Below are 19,334 nucleotides of genomic sequence, written 5' to 3'. Positions count from 1 at the left end.
CATCTGGATTCCCTGACTTCTGGACTGGATCCCTGGCTCTGTGACCATCTGGAATCCCTGACCCCTGGACTTTTTATGTGGATTCTGCTCTCAGGCAAGAATTCCTCGGGGACTTAGTTAGTCCCTGCTTGCTCGGCAACGGGACTCGGATGGGGCTATGTCACTGGGTCATCAACCACAAGAACAAAGGTTGCAACCTGACTCTCCCAGGAAGAACGTCAGGGCAATGTGACCTCAGCTATTGACTAGAGAAGGAGTGGCTGTAGAGAGCTTGGAAGAATACATGACTCAAACTGACCTTTGCTCTCAGACTGCTGGTGTGCGGGGAAGCCAACGCTGACCTCTGCCACTAGTGAGAGGAACAAGATCGCCTGGGTTGGCTGAAGCTCCTCTCTTCAAACAAGGCCACCCATAATGTAAGACAGCTGTGGGGAATCTTTGGCCCACCAGAGGTTGCTGAACCAACAGCCAAGGCTTCCTCCAAGAATCCTGGGAAGCATAGTTTGTTTACAATGCTGAGACTTGCTAGGAGCCTCCCCATTCCCTTCACAGAGCTACAATTCACCGAATTGTTTAACCATCAATCCTCATCAGTTAGAACTCTGGGAACTCTAGCTCTGTGAGGGCAGTAGGGGCCTCCAAACAATTCTCAATACCCTAAACAAACTACACTTCTCATGATTCTATGGGGAAGCAATGGTCATTTAAAGTGTTATAGTAGTGATTTAAATGTATGGTATGAATGTGGCCCAAATCTGGCAGCCATATAAAGGATCATAAGTGCTCCTTCATCCCTCAGTTGCAGACAATCCCTCTCCCTAATAACTCTCAATGAACAAACACTGCTATTTGCGTATTCTTTAGCAAAATTCCCATCTCCCCTTTTTATTAGGAGTCAACCGGTGGGCCATCTCTCATCCCAGGAAGGCTCACCAAACAGAAACAATTTCCAAATCCCGGCTGAAGATGGGATTTTTGTTGTTGCTACAACAAGTTGGAAAGCTCACAAAACATTGCTAAGAAATTCAGGCAACATTTCTTCATTTGATTGAGCTGGAGGAAAATGTAGAAGACTATTTACTTTTCATAACGAAAAGAATCTGACAAAAAGGCTGGAGGCCACCACAAGTTTGGCTAGCAAGATATTTATCTCCTCGCGTGCTTGTTATGTCTCTCAGTCAAAGTCACCAGCAAGCTGGAGATTGTGAGGCTTCGGAGGAAAAGCATGCTTAAATTACTGCCATGTTAGCAAAGTGTGCGAAGGATTGTTATTAGCAGAGATGGTGCCAAGCTTTTTTGACAGATCAGGTTTTTCCTTGGTGGGGATGGATTACAATTACCCACACCCCATTTATCCCAGGGCTGTCAGTTCTTGTGATTTTAACAAAAGTCTCCAGAACTTAGGTATTTCCTAAGCTCCGGCTGCTGAGATGAACGCCGAGCCAAAACCACTCAAGTCCCAAACTTTTGTTTTCAGTTTTGTCTGAAAAACGATCCACTTTCTCAGCTTATCTTTGGTACCTCTCGTGAAATATTTCTTTATTTAGAAAAAATATATGGTTTGGTCCGCATGGCTGTTTCCATGTCCTCATACATAGGAATGCCAGTTGGCTGCAATCTTATTGGCTCAAAATGGAATTACAACCTCTTGGCCAATGACTAGGATTAGGTGACCCCAAACCAGGGAAAAGAAAAGTCCAACTGAGCTGTTATTTTTTGCTGTTAAGTGTTCATCTGTGTGGTATCATAGCTTACATATGTGAGCTAAAGCATCACGAGGAAGAACTTCCTGGAAGTAAGAGCTGTTCACCATCAGAAGAGAGCCAGTGTGGTGTAGTGGTTAAGAGCAGTAGACTTGTAATCTGGTGAACCAGGTTCGCGTCCCCGCTCCTCCACATGCAGCTGCTGGGTGACCTTGGGCTAGTCACACTTCTCTGAAGTCTCTCAACCTCACTCACCTCACAGAGTGTTTGTTGTGGGGGAGGAAGGGAAATGAGATTGTTAGCCATTTTGAGACTCCTTAAGGGGAGTGAAAGGAGAGATATCAAATCCAAACTCCTCCTCTACTACCACCACCACCACCACCACCACCTCTTCTTCTTCTTCTTTGGAGGTTTTCAAGCAGAGGTTGGATGGCCACCTGTCAGGGTTTCTTTAGCTGTGATTCCTGTATTCTAAACTCTGCAATTCTATGATTTCTGTGAAATGTGCCAGTTTTATTGTGTTCGGTAGTGGCTGGTGCCCATTGGGTCTGGTAGGGAGAAGGGCAAGGAGACTACTGAGGAAATGACAGGCAGAGTCAACTGATTCTAGTTTTGTCCCCATCCTCCTCCAGCCAAGGCCACCCTCTGGACTAGCAGTAAGGAAGAAGGCAGGGCAGGTGGTAGCCAGCTAAGAGCAGGCTGAGGCTATTAAGGCAATGCCCTCAAGGAGCAGCCTTCACTGTTTGCAGTTCCTAAACCAGTGAAGAAAAGCCTTATAGAACAGAACCAAGGTTCATCTAGTTGAGAGCCTCATTTGCTGCTGGGCGATTTCTTGGTGGCCACATGCTATGGTGAAGGCCAACAATAAATGCTATTATACAGTCGCAAACCTAGTAAAATACATCAAAATAATAGAATTTCGAACATACGGAGAGTTAAAATATGTGGAACTTGGCTTATATAAAAGGCAGAAACAATCCAATTTTAGGGTGTGTTGAATTTTTCACCTTTCAAATTCCAAAACTGAGGGGTTGCTAAAAAGTTTTAACATGACTTGGGGATTCAAAAGATATTTTGGCTACATTGATACAATTTAGTTTTGAATGGAAAGCAATGTGTGCGTGAAATTGCATAGAAACAATTAATAATGATTGCCAAGTATTTACAGTTGTATTACACATTAATATTTTCAGAGTGCTGTGATTAAATGGGTATAAAAGGGGTGAAACAATATTTCAGGTATCCTGGTCCCAAGCTGTATAATAGGGCTGTATACACCCAAGCCAGGACCTTGGGACTCAGCCCAATAGGAAGTTTTCAAAGGGCAAAAATTCAAGAGTCATGTGCAAAAGGTCTGGTTTGCATGTTTAAAAGAGGAACAATGAGAATTTAAGCCATTGTACACGTGTAAAGCAATGATTCAAAAGGGAGAAAACTTGAAATGGCAAACAATGTAAACATAAGAAAGTCACACATCTGCTCACAGCACCAACCGGTCAATACCTATCTTCAGAAGCAAGCGCCAAGAACTGCAGCTTTTAGGTCTGGAGCCCCCAGAATTCTGAAGCCAGCGCTGCTTCAGCCGCTAATTTGTGTAAATGTTCAGAGGCCAAGTCAACAATCTTTAGTAAAAACAGATGCTCTTAGCTCGTCTACTTTCCATACTAGAAGCAGTAGTCACAGAAACGAAACAAGGCTAGCTGGTGCCCATCAGAGCTGGCTGGGTGGAAGGCAGGGAGCCCAGCAGTAGGTGGCGCTAAGGCCAATGAGAGGCAGAGACAAGTAATGCTAGTTTTGACCCCATCTGCTCTCTACAAGAGTGACACTGAGATAAGCATTAGGAAGCTGAAAGGCAGTTTTGGCTGTAAGTAAGGAGGGCAGGAGAGGGTGCTGGATGAAGGCAGACATCGGTTAGTGGGCAGTGCCCCATAATATCACAACTTCCACTCGGCCCAGTATACCTGAAGGAGCATCTCCACCCCCATCATTCATCCCAGACACTGAGATCCAGCTCTGAGGGCCTTCTGGCGGCTCCCTCAATGCGAGAAGTGAAGTTACAGAGAACCAGGCAGAGGGCCTTTTCAGTAGTGGCACCCGCCCTGTGGAACGCTGTCCCATCAGATGTCAAGGAAATGAACTTGACTTTTGAATGAATCTGACTTTTAGAAAACATCTGAAGGCAGCCCTGTGTAGGAAATTTTTTAATGTTTGATGTTTTATAGCTTTTTATATTATTATTATTATTATTATTATTATTATTATTATTATTATTATTTTGGGAGCCACCAAGAATGGCTGGGGAAACCCAGCCAGATGGGTGGGGTATAAATAATACATTATTATTATTATTATTATTATTATTATTATTATTATTATTAACAACAAGGTGGTACCCGAAAATAAGTTGCACTTACGTCGCTGAGTCTCTCTCGGGAGCTGCTCCGATGGAACCCTTTCGACTCTCCACTCGCACTTTCGCTGTCACTGTCCCGGCAGCTGTTCTGGCCTGGCTTGAGCTGTGGAATAAGAGAGAAATCAAAGTTTGCATCTCGTCTCAGGATCTCACTTTGAAGGCCTCAAGCCAGGTGTGGAAAATGCACAAAGTCAAATGTGCAAAGGCAGCCATCCAGGCTTATGTGACTGAACACACAAAGCTGCCTTTCCCCTATAGCCTGGTTCCTTCCTCCTTCCACACATGCACAACGTGCTGCAATTGTGGTCCATGTCCTGCCACCAGCATCACCAAGTGATGGACACCACCTTGGGTGTCTCTAAAAGAGGACTAGGCATGATTCATGGAGGATAACGCTATACAATCAGGGCAGACAAAAGGAAGCACTACTTCACACAGCATATAGTGAAACTATGGAGTTTGCTGCCACAAGATGTCGTAGCGGCCAGCAAACTGAATGGCTCTAAAAGAGGATTAGATAAATTCACAGAGGTTAAGACTCACAGTGGCTACATTCCCCCTCCACTGTCGGAAGCAGTATGCTACTGAACACCAGCTGCTGAAAATCACAAGTGAGGAGAGTGTTGTTGAACTTGGGTCCTTCTTGCAGACTCCCCATAGGGGCATCTGTTGGGCCACTGTGCAAGCAGTTTGAGCCTGGCTGAGAAAGGCCCTTTTTATGTTTGTATAGCTGATGATGGTCAGTACCTGGCTCCTGTTCCACGTTTAACTATTGGCTAAGTGCTGACACAAATAAGGGAATCCTGCCTGTGCCAGCTCTTACACATCTTAACCAAGTCACTCCATGGGGTATGTCATTATGGAACTGCAGTCTATTCACAACTACCAACCCCTAGATAACAGTCTTACAATGTAAACAGAAGCATTTATGAGAGAGCAAATAAATGTAATATAGTTTGAACAGAACCAACCCAAGATGGCACCCTTTTCCTTCTCCGCCTTCAACAACAACAATGGACGTGGCCCAGGGAAGCCCTGGTACGCTGAAGGCAGTAGGAGGGGGAAGGAGCAAGTTGTGGCCGCCACAACCTTGCTCTTTCCAGGCAGTGGTGAACGGTGCGCTCCCCAGGGTCTTCAGAGCTATGCAGAGAAGCAGAGGAGGAGGAGGTGAGCCTCCACAGGTGGGCAGCTGTTGAGGTTCCTCAGATGTGGCATCCTCCACAACTGTCCCCAGCCTGACACCTGAGGCAACTGTCTCAGTAACAGCGGTGGGTGGGATGGCTCTAAGTTTGAAACTTTATTTAAAAAAAAGAATGGAAAGGAACCCTCAGTAGCCAGGCACTGGGAAAAGAAAATAGAGATAGACATCCATTGTAGCAGGTCTCCTTTCTGGGTTTGTTTGGCTCTCTGTACCATTCACTTTGCTCCTCCAAAGTCCTGGGCTTAGATGCCTCAGTCCTCCAGCTTCCATGAAAATTGCACTGAGAAAAAATGGACACCTGCTGAGATTCACTTGTTTCCCTCTAACCAGCTGGAACTACCACCCAGGGGAAGGAAATAAAAAAAGAGCCTGGCTGAGCACTGACTAATAGCTGAAAGTTGTGCAGAGAAAATCCCCAGCCTCTGCTGAGCCTCGGGGTGACGGGAGTTTTGTTAGGTCTTTGGCAGAAAGCAACACAAACAATGATCAAACGTTTCCTCGCCGGTTGACAATCTAACGAGATCAGATCCCCAATGGCAGATGGACCCATTGACCAAGCAGCCAAGTGTAAAACAAACAAAGCACCAGGGGAAACAAACAAGCCACTAGCCTGGATACTATTGATTTGATTAGCATTGGTCTGGTCCTGTCAGGCTCCCATCACTAAAACCAAATGACAGCATCTCTTACTTGTAAGAAATAAGAGCTCTTTATTGAGGCTGATCGTGGTGCAGGCTCAGCAGCAAGTGGGAAGTCCAGATTCCAAGGTACCCAGGTAAGGCAGAAAGTTCGTAACCAAATGGAAGATACGGAGATGTCATAAAATCATAAGATTGTAGATCTGGAAGGGACCTCAAGGGCCATCTATTTCGACCCCTTGCCATGTACTAATCATAGGTAAAGAATACCTGACATATGTCCATTTAAGCTCTCTATGAAAACCTCCAATGAGTCCATTCAACTGCTGAATAGCTATTACGGTCAGAAGGTTCCCAACAGTTGGTATGCCCCTCTTGCCAAGCATTTAAAAACAAGGTAGGATGAGCTCACTCATGGGACTCTTGCCACCCTATGGTTGGATCAAATCAACCCAAAGGTTAAGGATCTTTTAGTATCCAAGGAACACACCAGCCTATATTTGCCTCCAGGTAAGGTAAAGGTACCCCTGACTGTTAGGTCCAGTTGCCGACGACTCTGGGGTTGCAGCGCTCATCTTGCTCTATAGGCCAAGTAAGCCAGCATTTGTCCGCAGACAGCTTCCGGGTCATGTGGCCAGCATGATTAAGCTGCTTCTGGAGAAACCAGAGCAGTGCACGGAAACGCCATTTACCTTCCCGCCGGAGCGGTACCTATTTATCTATTTGCACTTTGATGTGCTTTCAAACTGCTAAGTGGGCAGGAGCTGGGACCGAACAATGGGAGCTCACGACGTTGTGGGGATTCGAACCGCTGACCTTCTGATCAGCAAGCCCTAGGCTCAGTGGTTTAGACCACAATGCCACCCGTGTCTCAATTGCCTCCAGACAGCAGGGCAAATCTATGTGTTCCTAGTTTCTTGCCCAGCAGTGTCATGAGCCCCACAGCATGGTCAGGATTTGCTTATGATGGCAGGAACTGATGCAGGATGAGGCAGAAAGAGAGGAGGGGGCTGAATGGTGGGAACCTGGGTTGAAGAAGGCAGGGATCTCCCCCTTTCTACTCCTTTGTAAGGGGGAGCATTGATGCTGGCTCTCCTTTCTGACCTTCCTGTGGACCAAAAAGCCTGAGTGAAGAAGACTGGTGGATTAGGGCTTTGATTAGCAAAATGGGGACTCTGAGCAGGAGGCAGCAGCCTTTGCAGGTAGTAGAAAACCCACCCATCCTGATGGATAACTTGCTTGCCAGCTAGACATACTGATAAGGCAAGAGAGTCCCCCGAGGAAACATGCCATGCCTAATCTTTAAAAGCTGGCGGGATGGGACGGTAAACTTGTTGGGACATTTTCATCTCCCCCTTCAAGTCCTGAACTTCTTGGTCTGCTCCTGCATTGTGACACCTGAGCACTGTGTCTGCTACTAAACCTATTCCATTATTTGTCTGAATGAAGTTCTCCTCCTTACTTATTAGTAATAGCCTTTGCATGTATTGGTTGGGAGCCAGGACAAGGAGCCCCTGATTGCATGAGACTGGAAAATCACAACCTCCAGCACGATTTGTAAGCTAACCTGATATATCCTTTGAATGCATAAACAAATAAGTGCTTGTCATCCCACAGTAATGGATCATGTCCACAACCCATAATTGATTTTTTTTCTGCTCAGGATGTTCACGTTCTTGCCGCAGAAGACGCATACGCAAACAAACACATGCACAAATTACACATGAAGTTGAGACGCCTTTCCTGCCCTTCAGTGCATTCAAATATACAGGAAATATTCTCCCCTTAGCCTCCTGCAACTGTGAGCAGAGGAGCTGGAGCCTCTGACAAACTGCAAAAAGCTCTCCGTGCTTTGGCACTCCATGTTAAAAGGGCACCGGCGATCAGCGCAATTGCTCTTGATAGCTGCTTAATTGCTCCTTGTTGGTATTAGACATCTCCAGGTCTGATTGATCCTGCCCTGTTTTTGCCATTACAGTTGCAACTTCCCAATTATCTCCTCGCAAACCAACTGCAAGCTGGCTTCTGAAACTTGAATAATTTATGTGGCCAGACAGCTAAATGGCTTAAAATAGTATTATGTTTTCAAGTTAATAGCTCAGCCCACAAAGCTTCATTTAGTTCTTGCATGTCTTCTTTAAATATATATATATATAGGGGGACCATGAATCAATACCCACCATTCCTTCTTTCCCTGCATTGGTTTTTTTTTTTGGGGGGGGGGAGGACCCAGCACCATCTTTCTTCCCTGAGGAAATAGTTTTCAACTGAGTCAGACCATGACCCATCTAGATTGGGTATGGATGTACCATCTGATTCAGGGAAAGGGGGGGCAGGACCTGGAGTCCTCTAGATTTTTGTTGGGGTCCAAGTCCCATCTCCTCTGACCATTGGCCACGCTGGCTGGGGCTGATGAGATCTGGAGACCAACAGGATTTGGAGGGTCACAGGGGCCCCATTTTATTTTTTATGTTGTTGTTTTTTTTAATTAAAGGTAAAGGTAAAGGGACCCCTGACCATTAGGTCCAGTCGTGGCCGACTCTGGGCACTCATCTCGCTTTATTGGCTGAGGGAGCCAGCGTACAGCTTCCGGGTCATGTGGCCAGCATGACTAAGCCGCTTCTGACAGATGACGCTAGAGGGATTTAAAGAAGCACTGTGAAATTTGAGAAGTATTGTTAAAAGGGAATAGAATGGGAAAGGATTAAATAATGGCAATACAAACTTAAGGAATGCGTAACTTAAATAATGACTATGGACTGTTTTTGAAAAAGCTGAAGGAAGTCCAGAAAAGAAACATTTTGTGAAAAATTGGATGTGAAACTGTTGTATGTTTTTGTTGTAAATTAATTATATATATATATATATATATATATATATATATATATATATATATATGAGACTAAGCCGCAACTGGCGAACCAGAGCAGCGCACGGAAATGCCATTTACCTTCCTGCCGGATTGGTACCTATTTATCTACTTGCACTTTGACGTGCTTTCAAACTGCTAGGTTGGCAGGAGCTGGGACCGAGCAACGGGAGCTTACCCCATTGCAGGGATTCGAACCGCCAACCTTCTGATCGGCAAGTCCTAGGCTCTGTGGTTTAACCCACAGCGCCACCCGTATTCACCTTCTCACAAAGCATCAGGGCACTGTGCAACAACATGAAAAAATTAAAAACCATGCAAAGCAAACATTAAATAACTAGCTATCAAAGGGCACTTTAGAGAACATCAGTCTGTAGGCATTTTAAAAAATAGTCTTTGTGTGATGCCTGGAAGTAAAATCATACACACACACACACACACACACACACACACACACACACGGTGCATGCTGAATCTCTGCTTAAATAATCTTCCACAGCACTGGAATTACATTTACATCCTTGCCCACTGCTGCCCTGAATGGGAGGTTTGCCTGGCAAGAGGGTGGATTGACAGAAAGGATTGGTTGCCATTAGGAATGGGCAGGCAATCCAATTCACTTCATATTTATAGGTGAACCTCCCTAACTCTCACTTTCCAAAAGAACACATTGGCCGAAAGACAATTATCCTTTGAAATCCACACTTACCAGAGGGTTACAAAAACGGAAGTTGGATCGTACTTGCTTCATCCCCCTCAATCATTTCAGACTCTACCCCTGAAATAGTTCTGACACTGGGATGTGCCCTATGTCCTCCATTGTGAAAACAGATGCAGATAATTCATCTAGCTTCTCTGCATCCTTGTTCTCCTCCTTCAGCATGCCTTTGACTCCCTTGCCATCCAAGAGCTTAACTGCCTCCCTGGGTGGTCTCTTGCTACTTGCAGACCTTTGCAGCCTACGGGATGTGTGTGTACAGTGGTACCTCGGGTTACAGACGCTTCAGGTTACAGACTCCGCTAACTCAGAAATAGTTTCTTGGGTTAAGAACTTTGCTTCAGGATGAGAACAGAAATCATGCGGCGGCAGCAGGAAGCCTCATTAGCTAAAGTGGTACCTAGGTTAAGAACAGTTTCAGGTTAAGAAAGGACCTCCAGAACGAATTAAGTTCTTAACCCGAGGTACCACTGTATATACAACACACACAGAGAAAGAGGCAGAGGAGGAAACTACTGAAACTCTGGCACTGGAAAACCGAGGTTTCTATTTATTTTATTTCACGCAGAAAAGTTGAAAGGCAGGAGAATCAGGCAGGATCCAAACTTTGCTCATCTCCGTAGCTTTGATGGCTTGTGGTGCTCTTTGCTTACGATTCTGCAGTACTGAAACAGCAAGGGGAGACTGATTGATACAATGACGTGCTTGGCAAGGTGTAATTTTAACAGTGATATTTCTCACTGTGCAGCCATTAGAATGCAAAGGGTCAGGAGAAGCCTATACTTTGTTGCAATTCAGCCCTTTAAAGTACACCAAAATACTCTTCATTTGTTGCAATTGCAGAAAGCACTCAGTTCTATACCTCTCTTAGCGGGTTGCCTTAAAGCCTTTTTCCTTTCAGTGGTTGCAGCAAAACTATGCAATTTCCAACAGCCATGCTTACATTACTTTGTGCCTGCTTTTTTGGCAATACTCTTTAAAAAAAACCACACAAAAATATTGGGAATAAAGCAACAATGTTGCAACAAGCTACCTGAAGCTGAAAGGCAACCTCTTTTTCCCTCTCTTATCTCTTCTTGAGTAGATCATTTTCTCTCAGGCTTCACTTCCTTTCACCTTCTCTTCCAGGTAGTGTTGCAAGTGCATCTCCTGACTACATGAAGACCACCCCTAAGCTCAGAATGGTCTTGTTTGCCACAAGTAACAAACCTAAAGTTTCCCTATTCTTCCAACAAGCTCTCTTACCAGGCTATTTATTTCTGCACCCCACTGCAATACACTGGTACCTCAGGTTACATACGCTTCGGGTTACATATGCTTCAGGTTACAGTCTCCGCTAACCCATAAATATTACCTCGGGTTAAGAACTTTGCTTCAGGATGAGAACAGAAATCATACTCCAGCGGCATGGCAGCAGGAGGAGGTGCCATTAGCTAAAGTGGTGTTTCAGGTTAAGAACGGTTTCAGGTTAAGAACAGACCTCTGGAACAAATTAAGTATTTAACCCAAGGTACCACTGGTACACACAAACACACACAATATGCACTAAACTCCAACAAGACCAAAACCCTACAGCAAGGGTGCAGTCCACTCTGTGCCAAATATTATTTGGCCCAGGCTTCATATATTCTACATGGGGCTACCTTTGAAAGTGATTCAGGAACTATAATTAATCCAGAATGGAGCTGCTAGACTGGTAACTGGGAGCAGCTCCTAGGACCACATAACAGCGGTCCTAAAAGATCTACATTGACCCCCAGTATGTTTCTGAACACAATTCAAAGTGTTGGTGCTGGCCTTTAAAGTCTTAAATGACCTTGTATACCTGAAGGAGCGTCTCCACCCCCATCGTTCAGCCCAGACACTGAGAGGTCCAGCGCTGAGGGCCTTCTGGCGGTTCACTCACTGTGAGAAGTAAAGTTACAGGGAACCAGGCAGAGGGCCTTCTCGGTAGTGGCGCCCGCCCTGTGGAATGCCCTCCCATCAGATGTCAAGGAAATAAACACTTATCTGACATTTAGAAGACATCTGAAGTCAGCCCTATTTCAGGAAGCTTTTAATGTTAGATGCTGTTCTTGCTTCTGTTGGAAACCATGCAGAGTGGCTGGGGCTACCCAGTCAGATGTGTGGGTATAAGAAATATTATTATTATTATTATTATTATTATTATTATTATTATTATTAGCCTATTCTAGAGCAGGAGGTTAACTGCTGTGCAGCTGCCTGCATGCCTGCCCTCAAATGACACGTCCCAATAGGCACTGCTTTAGAATAACCATACACTAAAAGATAGCGAGCCAATTTTGAAAGCCAAAAATAAATAGCAGAAGAAGTTCATAATTAGCAAAACCAAGATGAAAAGGAGAGGCGGGTTACATTGCCATAACAAACGATCATTGATAGAATACCTATCCAGCACTAAAGATGCAAAATATTCTTCACTGGAAGATAAACAATGAACATTTCCCAAGCAGTGGATAGATTTGATCTTTAAATTAGCCCACCAGGACCCTCAAATAGAACATCAGCATGTGAAAATGTCCCATATTACACCTTAAATCAACCATTATACAAGCTCAGCAAGCTCCAGCGCTTTCCCAACATGCATTAAAAAATGTCAGCTCCTCCTTGGTGACCAATAATTTACAAAAGAAAGCAGCCATGGAAAATATGGGTGGTACACATCTAGGGAAGATATTTTGGGTATCAAGGAGGGTAGATGTGTGTGTGTGTGTGTGTGTGTGTGTGTTCCTTCTGCTGCTGCCAACATTCCCCAAAATCTCAACAGATCAAAGTTTTGTAGACAGGGAGAGGAGTGGGGGGGGGGGACAAGCCCCACAAAATTAATAACTATTTAAGTATTCTGTTTCATCATGATAACAAACAGATGGTTTTAATATTCTAGAGGCTAATTTCTGAACAATTAAAAACACAGCAAGACATTAGCATCTAATGAAACATTTTAACTATCAGCCTAGGCATCTGCCATTAATTTCCACACAGTAAGGACTAGGGTCTCGCCAATCTGTTCTTTGTTAAGGAAAGTTTTTTTTCCCCCACTTGGAATTTAGTGGAGTAGAGAATTAACAACTGTTTTCAATCATCAATCAGCAGGGCACTTCACGAGCATTCACAGAGACCATCCATACCATGGGGCATAAATATACCCCTCGGATGGCTTTGATGTATATGTATAACTGGGATTTCAGAAGGGAACTCGGTTCCTAATTACGCCTTCCTTTTGAAATGCATGGATTAACCCCTTGTAATGGTGCCATGTCTCTTTTTATTAGGTTCTTGGGTGGGGATTGGGGTGGCAGGCAGGGGAGAGAGACGTGAATATATCAGAAATGGCCCTTAAATTCAGTTTAGCTGAAGCCAAAATTTGTATTGGTTGGAGGGGGTGGAACGAAAGTCAGCTAAGACTTTGTTATGAATACCATGTGCACCAAACGTTCTTCAAAGGCAACTGAAAATCCTATATTTATGACCTGATTTATGATCTTTCTGCTCATGCGAGACATGAGCATTGGGTGGTGTTCCTCATCAAAGATAACAGGACTTGGAACTAGCTGTTATATCAAAAGTGCTTCCTTGAACTGCCAGAAACAAGCCACACAATCCCACCATATTTAAATGAGGAACGGCGACCAGAATGAAAGAAGAATCTGTCTGAGGGGTTGCCTGAAATCAGACAACATGCGATGACTCAAAGATGGCTCAGTCCAAGCTTGGGCAGCAGGTCTCAAAGGTATTGCATAGACCCTCTGTGACATTTCATGGAAAATAAAGACACCAGACAGCCCCGTTTGCTGCCTGAGAAACCACATGACCACTGTGGTACCATCAGGTAAGACTCTGGGTCTACGAATCCAGGATACCTGTCGGGCTTCCTCCCCCCCCCCATGGCAGTAGATAAGGAGATCAAATGAAGGAACATCCTACCATTTAGAATTCTTTAATAATCACAGCGAGAGAACAAATAACACACCTCCTTGAAACGGCGGTGCCCCCAATTAAGGATTACCCCCTCCACCCCTATTAATCTATGTCACTCCTATGTCTTGTAATCTGAGCTTGTATCCTCTGAGCTCCCATCATTCGTCCTCAGTGCAGCCCTCCTCAGCACGGTCCCTCACATCACCACTCAGCAGAATGAGAACTGGGGTAAGAAGTAAAGAGTTGGAGGCACACAGCTATTGTCCAGAGTCTAGAATGACCCTTCGTCCATGTACATTAGGGTGGTTCATAAAAAACTTTTTTTGAAAATGCCTGCTCCAAAGGTCTTATCTTACTACACTAGAGATTATATAGCTATATCTGAAATTTCATGCATATCAGTTAATATATTGACCCTGGTTCAGCCTTCACAACATAGGAAAACAGCCAAGTAAACAGCTATTTTTGTGAAGGAGGGTCAAGATATTAACTGATATGCATGGAATTTCAGATAAAGCTATATAATCCCTCGTGTAGTAAGATAAGACCTTTGGAGCACGTACAGTATTTTTTTAAAAAATAAATAAATTATGAACTGCCCTAATGGACATTACAGTGGTACCTTGGGCTAAGAACTGAATTTGTTCTGGAGGTCCGTTCTTAACCTGAAACCGTTCTTAACCTGAGATACCACTTTAGCTAATGGGGCCTCCCACTGCCACCACACGATTTCTGTTTTCATACTGAAGGAAAGTTCTTAACCTGAAGTACTATTTTTGGGTTAGCAGAGTCTGTAACCTGAAGCATCTGAAGCCCAAGGTACCACGGTATTCCAAATTCTTCTCTCTTGGTTTGCGAGTTGGATTAATTTGCTATGCAGTAGCCTGAACTCAGTTGATTTAAAAGTAGACCAGAATGCTTTCTCTTTGGGGTAAAGAAAACAAAGCAATTGGCCACCAATATTGCCTTGTAATATGTTAAAAGCATGACCTGACATGCGCACGCATGCACCGATATGCAGGTCCACATCTACATCATCACTTTGGGAATTGCAGTTCTGTGAGGGCACAGGGAGGCTCTCCTGACCACTCTCGCAACTCTTAATAAGCTATGGTTCCTAGGATTATTGGGGGGTGGGGAAGCCATGACTATTTGAAGTGCTATCCTAGGGCTTTCAACTTATGGCGTGAGCATGGCTTCTGGTAGAAGCAAGATGGCGCATCTCAAAGCGTTGATGCCAAAGAAGAGGGACGTAACTCCCTAAAAAGCAGAGCACTGGAACCCCCCTCCTGCCCCCAAGTATCTCATAGCAAGCCATGGCAACAGCTGTGTTTCTCCATAGCAATAAAAGGGAACAATTTAATAGCTTTTATTGTTCTGCTGTGATGTTTGAGCATCACCATTTCCTTCCCTCTGAGGGCTCCCGAAACCCCGCAAGGGCCGCAATGAGAGAAGATCTCATTTACCTAAAAGCGCTGATAAATTTTTAATTTGCTTTAACAAGTAAATTAACAAGTCCCTCATTCAGGCAAGTTTTATGGCCCCTCGCCACTTGGGGGAGGGCCATAAAACTTTTATAGATAATCCAGAGCTACCAGGGCTGCTCGTAATAAATTGTCTGTTTCCTGTTATTTTTTCAAGCCATTGGGTTTCTTAATGGCTTAAAGTCACAGCTTCCTTATTTCTAGGGCTTTTTTTATGGGCCTATATTTACAAACTGTAAAGAATATCTAAAATTATACCAGGCCCTTGCTAAATCACTGCAAAGAAAGCTTCATGAAAATATTTATTGGCACCTCCTCCCCCAACCCGTAAAGGCTCCAGCAATTTCTTGCTTGCAAGGAACACTGGACAGTAGCTCTATTCAAGCGGTGTTATCCTCACACGATGAGGGAGAGAGGGGGACATGGTTGCTAACTTCACCCCATCCATCCCCCCATAGCTTCTGGTCCTGCCACTTTCCAGGTGATGGAAGGCAAAGGTCTACAGCAGGGAGCCTGCTGAAACTGTGTGAAGGTTCCCCCAGCTGATCTGGAACCCTGCACAATCAGGAAGTTAACATTTATTAAAGGGAGGCATTAATCTTAGGCCATATTTGCACCACACATTTAAAAAAACTTTCACAGACATGGCTTCTCCACAAAGAATCCTGGGACCTGAGAGCTGTTAGGAGACCACCACCATCCTTATTCTCCTCACAGAGCTACAGTTCTCAGAATTCCCTGGGAAGAGTAACTGTCTGTTAAAACACTCTGGGGTTTGTAGCTCTGTTCAGATAAACCCAATCGAGAATCCCCAGCAGGTAATTCCGTCAGAAGCAGTCTTCTTCTGAACACCAGTCGCTGCAAACTGCAAGTGAGGAAAGTCTTGTTGTACTTAATTCCTGCTTGTAAACTTCTCACAGACATCTGGTTGCTCACAAGTAGAAGTGGATGCTGGACTAGGAATGGAAGAATCTGTCAATTTTGGTTTCTGTCACTTTCTGATTTTTCCAATTTTATGTTTGGTTCCCTACATTTCCAAATCAGTTTGAAATATTATCACCGTTATTTTAAATCCTCGTGAAAATTCACCAGCATTTTAGGGCAAACTTCTCCTAATATCTGAATTTTTGCAAAGCAAATTTCTCAAATACAACGTCTGCCTGTATTTTACTTTCGTGAATATCTGCATTTTTATGCATACTTTACTCTATTGTATCTATTCTTGTACACATTCCTTGGTCAGAGAATTGCATTGCAAAATTCAGAAAAGTGCAGATTTTGGAGGCCTGGCTATGTTTCAGTTCACGGATTCTTTCGGGAAGTGTGAATTGGGCAGGTTTGTCTTTCGATGTCAACTGTATCAAATTCCTCCTCTATCCCTACTTCAGCCTAATACAGTGTATGCCATCAACACACATGTGCCAACTTTCCAAAACTCTCCATAACCAGATTATTGTGGGCTGTACCCAACGTTCTCTGTCGGCTAGCACAAGAGTCCTTGCATTAGCAGACAGCCGAGTCTAAACGTTGTGCAACAAGGGAGTCCAATGCATCAGTTGTGCTAGCAGAAGCCTTTTACGCAACAGTTGGTTTTTGTTGTGCGATCTGCTACAGAACAAACCTGTCTCCAAATTTCCACTGTAGAAGTCTGAAAACTCCAAATCCGCTTGCCAGAACAAACCAATGACCACTTACCTGCCACTGGGGAATGCTGTCAACAGACACTGACATAGGGCCCTGCCACACCATCCTTGCTTTTGAGTGGAATTCAATCACACACTGGCAAATCTGAGTTGAACAACCGCAGCTGATTTGGTGCTCTTGCACAACAAGCTTGCTTCCCAAAAAGCTCAGACCAGTAAGGAAAGTGCTAGGAAAATGACTTACCCTCCAACATTTCTTCAATGAAAATAGGTACATCCTATTCCATATTAATAATAAATATTAATAACTTTATTATTTATACCCGGTCCAACGGACTGGGTTGCTCCAGCCACTCTGGGCAGCTTCCAACATATATAAAAACATAATTAAACATTAAACAACTTCCCCATACAGGTCTGCCTTCAGATGTCTTCTAAAGGTTGTATAGTTACTTATCTCCTTGGCTCGGGAGTGGCAAAACTCCATACCCTCCGACATTTCTCTGATGAAAATAGGGACATTCTAAGGGAAAGTGTGACGTTCTGGGATCATATCAGAAACCGGGACAGCTTCTGTAAATCCAGGGCTGTCCCTGGAAAATAGGGACACTTGGAAGGTCTGTAAAGGATGGTGCAACACCATCTAACCTCCTCACAAATAAATAAAAATGAATGCTTGTTAAAGAGCCAAAGTTGTCTAACCCGCCCTGGAAACAAATCAGGACAAAGGCTCAATAAGCAGGTCATCTAGAAGCACTCATCATGAACTAATAGAAACAGATTTATTATTATGGTCAGATAATGCATTGATGGGATAACTTGTGGCCAAAAGCAATGGTGAGTACAGATGTCACCCTTCTCCACTCTAAGCTCACGTGCCTGGCTCAAGTTCATATTTTCCTTTTAGAAAGAAGGATGGCATCATTACCCCCCTCCCCGATCTCCCCAAGGGCTAAAGGCATTTGCAACATCAAACAGAATAAACCATTGCAGGCCATTTTCTAGAAACGTATTACGCTGTCAGCTCGCTTCTTAAGTGCAACCAAGGGAGAGGACTTATATACTGACTCCAGAGCACTCGCTTAAGGGGAGCGTTGGAAAATAGCCATCATTTCTCTAAGCTACCGCTGCATTGCATTTCTCTACAGAACTCATAATAAGATGGGCAGAGATCCAAACAAGGAAGAAAGGGGCCTGGGCGACTCAAACTTGAACCGTACATTTCCCCCACCACGACCAGGTTACTTTCAGTTTCTGGCAAAGGACAAAGCTGTGGTCTCACCAGTGGTGGATTTCTTTTCCTCCCCACCACACATGCAACCTTATAAATTGGTTAATAAAATTCAGGCCCATATGAAAAAGAGGCTGCGGAGAGGTAAGGAAATGAGGCTTAAAAGGGGAGGAGAATAGCTGGGGCGTGGCTAGTTTGGGAGATTACATAGACTAATCCATGGGTAGGCAAACTAAGGCCCGGGGGTCAGATCCAGCTCAGCCCCCTTCTAAATCTGGACCAAAGACGGTCTGGGAATCAGCTTGTTTTTACATGAGTAGAATGTGTCCTTTTATTTAAAATGCATCTCTGGGTTATTTGTGGGTCCTGCCTGGTGTTTTTACATGAGTAGAATGTGTGCTTTTATTTCAAATGTATCTCTGGGTTATTTGTGGGGAATAGGAATTTATTTCCCCCCAAAAAATATAGTCCGCCCCCCACAACAAGGTCTGAGGGACAGTGGACCAGCCCCCTGTTGAAAAAGTTTGCTGACCCCTGATGTATCCATCTACATATCTGATGCCTAAAGAGATATGTAGATTTTTCTTCCTTTTCTCATAATATTAGATCTTGGGCAGAGGGTGTCACCCAATGAAACTGCCAGGAGTTTCAAGAGATTTATATAAAGAGGGCTTCTCTATAAAGTGCATACTTAACTTACGGAATCGTAGAATTGTAGAATTGGAAGCGACCCTGAGGATCATCTAAGTACAACCCTTTGCAATGCAGTTGTCCACATGGGAATCAAACCTGCAACCTTGGTGTCATCAGCCCCATGGTCTATCCATCTGAGCTATCCTCTGGTGCTCACTACTGCAAGATATGGGCCTGGCCACCAATGTTTTAAAAGGGAATTAGGCAGATTCGCGGAGGAGAGAGGAACCATCAGCCGTTACTCGTAATAATTACGTGCCACCAGCACACCAGCATGTTCAAAGGAAGCAGTGCACCTGAACACCAGCTATGTGGCACAGCTTAACCTTCCAGGCTCTGAAATATAAACCTTCAGGGATTTATAGCACTCATCCACAATTTGAGCTGAAGAAGAGTCTCTTGCCAATGTCTGCCCCACCGATCCACCCAAACCTCCCCAAAATGTCATCCCTCCTCCTTTATACCTCATTGGCCCTGCTGGCCCTCGTCTTGAATCTAGGGCCACATTTGTACTATAAAGCAGTATCATAGCACTTCCCAGAGTTAACAATCAATCCTCCTACCAAGGGAATTTTGGGAGCTGTAGCTCTGTGAGGGGAACAGCTGTCTCCTAAGGATTATTGGCACCATTAATAAACTACATTTCCCATGATTCATTGGGGGAGCCATGACTACGCAAAGTGCTTTAAATATATGGTACAGAGGCTTTGGCTTTGGCTTTGGTTTTGCTGCTGCTGTAAATAACTATGACCGCTTTGACAGCCTGACCACCATTTTGTACCCTCCACTATGAGAGTATTCA

General features: G+C 44.3%; 1 protein-coding gene across 10 annotated transcripts in view; it reads right to left on the bottom strand.

Moving 5' to 3' along the window:
• The window catches only part of AUTS2 (activator of transcription and developmental regulator AUTS2), a 712,323-nt gene that overhangs the window by 453,590 nt on the left and 239,399 nt on the right, over positions 1–19,334 (bottom strand). For all 10 annotated transcript variants that reach the window (XM_081172863.1, XM_081172870.1, XM_081172868.1 and 7 more), the window contains one exon: positions 4,118–4,219. In XM_081172863.1, the coding sequence (XP_081028989.1) occupies positions 4,118–4,219 (102 nt within the window). The remainder of the gene's footprint in view (positions 1–4,117; positions 4,220–19,334) is intronic.

This window comes from Podarcis bocagei (genome assembly GCF_964188305.1).
Source record: "Podarcis bocagei genome assembly, chromosome: 15".
Classification (NCBI taxonomy): domain Eukaryota; kingdom Metazoa; phylum Chordata; class Lepidosauria; order Squamata; family Lacertidae; genus Podarcis; species Podarcis bocagei.
Note: the sequence above shows the minus strand (reverse complement) of the source record. Positions and strands in the feature narration are given on the sequence as shown.